This window comes from Cyprinodon variegatus, unplaced genomic scaffold, assembly GCF_000732505.1.
Source record: "Cyprinodon variegatus isolate N-32 unplaced genomic scaffold, C_variegatus-1.0 Scaffold472, whole genome shotgun sequence".
NCBI lineage: Eukaryota > Metazoa > Chordata > Actinopteri > Cyprinodontiformes > Cyprinodontidae > Cyprinodon > Cyprinodon variegatus.
Window position 1 is genome coordinate 205229 of NW_015150925.1, and position 3604 is coordinate 208832.

General features: G+C 51.6%; 1 protein-coding gene across 2 annotated transcripts; it reads right to left on the bottom strand.

Annotated features, from left to right (window-relative positions):
- Nucleotides 1-130: 130 nt before the first annotated feature.
- LOC107094257 (mediator of RNA polymerase II transcription subunit 30-like) lies at nucleotides 131-2105 on the bottom strand. Of its 2 annotated transcripts, none has more exons than XM_015389778.1 (4): nucleotides 1811-2105; nucleotides 1527-1685; nucleotides 1363-1452; nucleotides 131-351 (listed from the first exon to the last, which is right to left on the bottom strand). In XM_015389778.1, exons 1-4 carry the CDS (start codon nucleotides 1958-1960, stop codon nucleotides 259-261), a joined length of 492 nt encoding a protein of 163 aa, XP_015245264.1. In that variant the 5' UTR covers nucleotides 1961-2105; the 3' UTR covers nucleotides 131-258. The 2 variants fall into 2 exon arrangements, with proteins under 2 accessions (XP_015245264.1, XP_015245263.1); XM_015389777.1 differs by having other exon boundaries at nucleotides 131-354; nucleotides 1811-2100.
- Nucleotides 2106-3604: the final 1499 nt, after the last annotated feature.

The window sequence follows — 3604 nt, forward strand, 5'->3', positions numbered from 1 at the left end:
CCGTCACTCCTCCATCAAGCAGGAGGAGCAGCGCCGTCACTCCTCCATCAGGCAGGAGGAGCAGCTGAGAACCTGGGAGACCTTCTGGGTTTGAGGTGAACATGAAGATGACATCATCAAAGACGCCATTTTACTAAAAAACTTTATTTCATACAAAAACATGTCAGTTACCAAAAACATCAGAGAACAGAGACCCCGCCCCCCACAGCATCAGTCAGCAGAGGAAGAGGAGGGTTCTGGTCTTCATCATCATCAGTGTCACTTCTTCAGCGTCAGCATGGCGTTGACGTCCCACAGCAGGTTCCTCATCTGGTCCATCAGAACCTTCATCTCCTGGTTCTTCTGACGGACCTTCTGCAGGAGACAAAGCTGAGCATCAGGAGCAGGAACCAAGCAGCTGGAGACCCCAGAACCGGACCCACTGGACCGGACCCACGGAACCGGACCCGCTGGACCGGACCCACTGGACCGGACCCATGAGACCGGACTAACTCGACCTGACCCACTGGACCGGACCCACGGAGCCGGACCCTATGGACCGGACCAACGAGACCGGACCCACTGGACCGGATCCCCAGAACCGGACCCACTGGACCGGACCCCCAGAACCGGACCCTATGGACCGGACCAACGAGACCGGACCCACTGGACCGGATCCCCAGAACCGGACCCACGGGGCCGGACCCACGAGACCGGACTAACTGGACCGGACCCCCAGAACTGGACCCACTGGACAAGACCTACGAGACCGGACCCACTGGACCGGACCCAGTGGACCGGACCCCCGGAGCCTGACCCACTGGACCGGACCCCCGGGGCCGGACCCATGGAACTGGATCCACGGACCGCCCTGTTCTGTAGGTCCCTGAAGCATGAGGAAGCAGTGAGGCGCTGCTGCCCCCTACAGGCGGCTGTGAGGAGCTACAGCTCATTCCTGGGATGTGAAGAAAGATCCGGATCATTGGTCCCTCATCACCAGGAGAACCAGCTGCTGGAGCTGAGCCCGCTCCTTCAGAACTTCTCCCTGGTTCTGGGACCAGTTGGTAGAACTGAAGTTCTGTGGGTTCTACAGGATCCAAAGATCCTGTTTCTGCTTGTTGATCCGGTACCGGATCCAGACTGGATCCGGTACCGGATCATTCTCACCTCTGACCTCCAGAACCGAAGCCTGATGCAGGTCCCCTAACAGAACAGTTCTGGACTGGACGCTTCTGGTTCTGATCCGCTTGGTTCTGGATTCCTGAACTGCAGGCAAAGATTCCTTCAGTTTGGATCAGAACCAGAACTTTTCTGGGTCATGTTGGGTCTCTAAGCCCGTTTAAAAGTGGACCGGAGCGGAACCGTTGGCAGGAGAACCCTCACCTCCAGAACCTCCTGCCGCTCCTGGATGACGGCCGGGCTGCAGGGTTCTGCTCGGATGGAAGCGGGCTCCTCTCCGGCGTAGGGGACCAGCTGAGGACACAGAACACAGAACATGAGTCCTGCAGGAGGAACCCAGGAGAACCCGGATCCAGCTGCAGCCTCACCTCCATGGGCGCCTCCTGCAGGTCAGAGGTCATCTCCACGCAGCGCTCATAGAGCAGCCGCAGCTTCCGGAAGAGCAGCGCCAGCTGCCGCAGATGTTCCTGCAGCTTCCCGAAGCGGTCCTGGTACATGACGTGGCTCTGCGTCACTCCGTTAGGAAGCTGCAGCGCAGACAGACAGACAGACAGACAGACAGAGGAGGAGAAGGTTCAGGACCACATGCTCCTGCAGGAACCTCCTCAGCTCCTCCCTGAGGAGCAGCCGTGGGTCTGCATCACCAGCTTACCTGCGTGGCGCGCGTGATCTGGAAGATCTCCATGGTGCGCGTGACGATGTCCTGCACGGTCTCCTGTCCGATCCTGCAGAGGAAGACCGGGGAGATCTCCCGGAGCGGCCCGGGGGGGGGCTGCTGCTGCTGGGGGAGGGGCGCCGCCATGAGGCTGAGGCAGGAAGTGACGCTGCAGCTGCTTTCTCTCTCAGATGTTGCAGAAAATCACCTAGAAGTTCGTTTCATCCCCTTTGATCCTCATCCGATCGCTCTCCGCGCGCTCATTGCATCACTTCCGGTCGATCTTCTTCTGGTGCGACGCAGCGCTTGGTGGGATTAGCGCCCCCAGCGGCGGTGACTGGTAGCTGCAAGGCTTCCCCTGATTTCATCCTGAATAAAGCGGAAACGTTTAGAGTTCACCATCATGTTCACCACCCTGATCACCACCCTGCTCACCATCATGTTCACTAATGTCAACTTTCCCAAACATGCTGAGCTTTTTTATAACTTCTTCCTAAAAATGAAAACTATTTACTTTTAGTTTAAAATTTAATGACAAACGGCTCAAACTTCTGCTTTGAATTTATTTTCAGTTCATTTATTTATCTGTTTAATATCGACCATAAAACTATTTCCTTTTTCAGTTTTTAAATCCTGTTTTTTGTTGATCCATAAAGTTTAGAAGCTTCTAAAGCGGCTCAGCTGCTCTCAGAAGCAGAACGATCAGATGTTTGGATAAATGTTTCATGCAGATTTCTAGGAGTTAATTTTTGTCTATTTTTCTTCTCCTTTATTGTTTTTCTTTGTTTTTTTTTTTTTCCATCATTTCCTCTTTCCCCCTCTCTGCTCTTCGCATGTATTCCAAAAAGTTAAAGTTAAAAAAACAATCCACTGAACAAAGTCCAGTGGATTGTTTTTTTAACTGCTTGTTTTTTAAACTTTAACTTTTTGGAACGACGACCTGGATGACTGAGAATCTCCAGCAGCTCGTTTATTTTCAAAGCCACTCCTGATTAATGTTCATGCCTGAAGACCACAGTGGTCGACTTGGAAAAGCTAATCTTTTAAAAATAAAGAAAAGCTTTGAGTGAAGGAGCTGTTCCAGCGTTTATCTGGCGGGATTATAAGGAGATCTGCTGAGGAGGCTGATGGTGGAGATCAGGAGCATCATGAGAAGATGCCTCCAAGGAGCAGAGGACAGATGGAAGCCTAGATGTTAGAACATCTAAACGAATCTGATGGATCATTTTCATCTGATCTTTGCAAACAACGGTGAGACCGGCAGGAGGAGGAAGCGTCTTGCAGGATTCAGGATGTAAATCTGTGTTTTGCATGAGCTCAGGTTTCCTCTCAGATATCGGCGGACATGTTGGTTTGATCATCGGTTCATTGGAGCCGTTTGAAAAAAAAACTGTTTTTAAAAGATGAAATGATGCGGGGGGTTGACCTGCTGATGACATCATCATCGCATCAGAACCCTAAAGATCTGGAAGCCGATCTCGTTATAAACTGACAAAGCTAGAGCCTACATACCATCACCCTAATCTTCTCTGTCCTCCACGGGTTCAGCTCAGAACTCTGGAATGTTAACAATGAGACGTTAGACAGAACCTTCAGGTCCGGTTCTCCCAGAACATCCGGACCAGCAGCAGAGCAGGGAGGAAAGCTACAGATGGTGACATCAAAGAACGACACCAACAGATCTGTTCCTCTCCACTGTCGCCATGTGCTTCAGGTTTTCTTAGAGAAGAACTTTTCCCTCCAAACTTTTGATGCTATTTTAATCAACAAACATTTTTTTTTTTTTTTTTT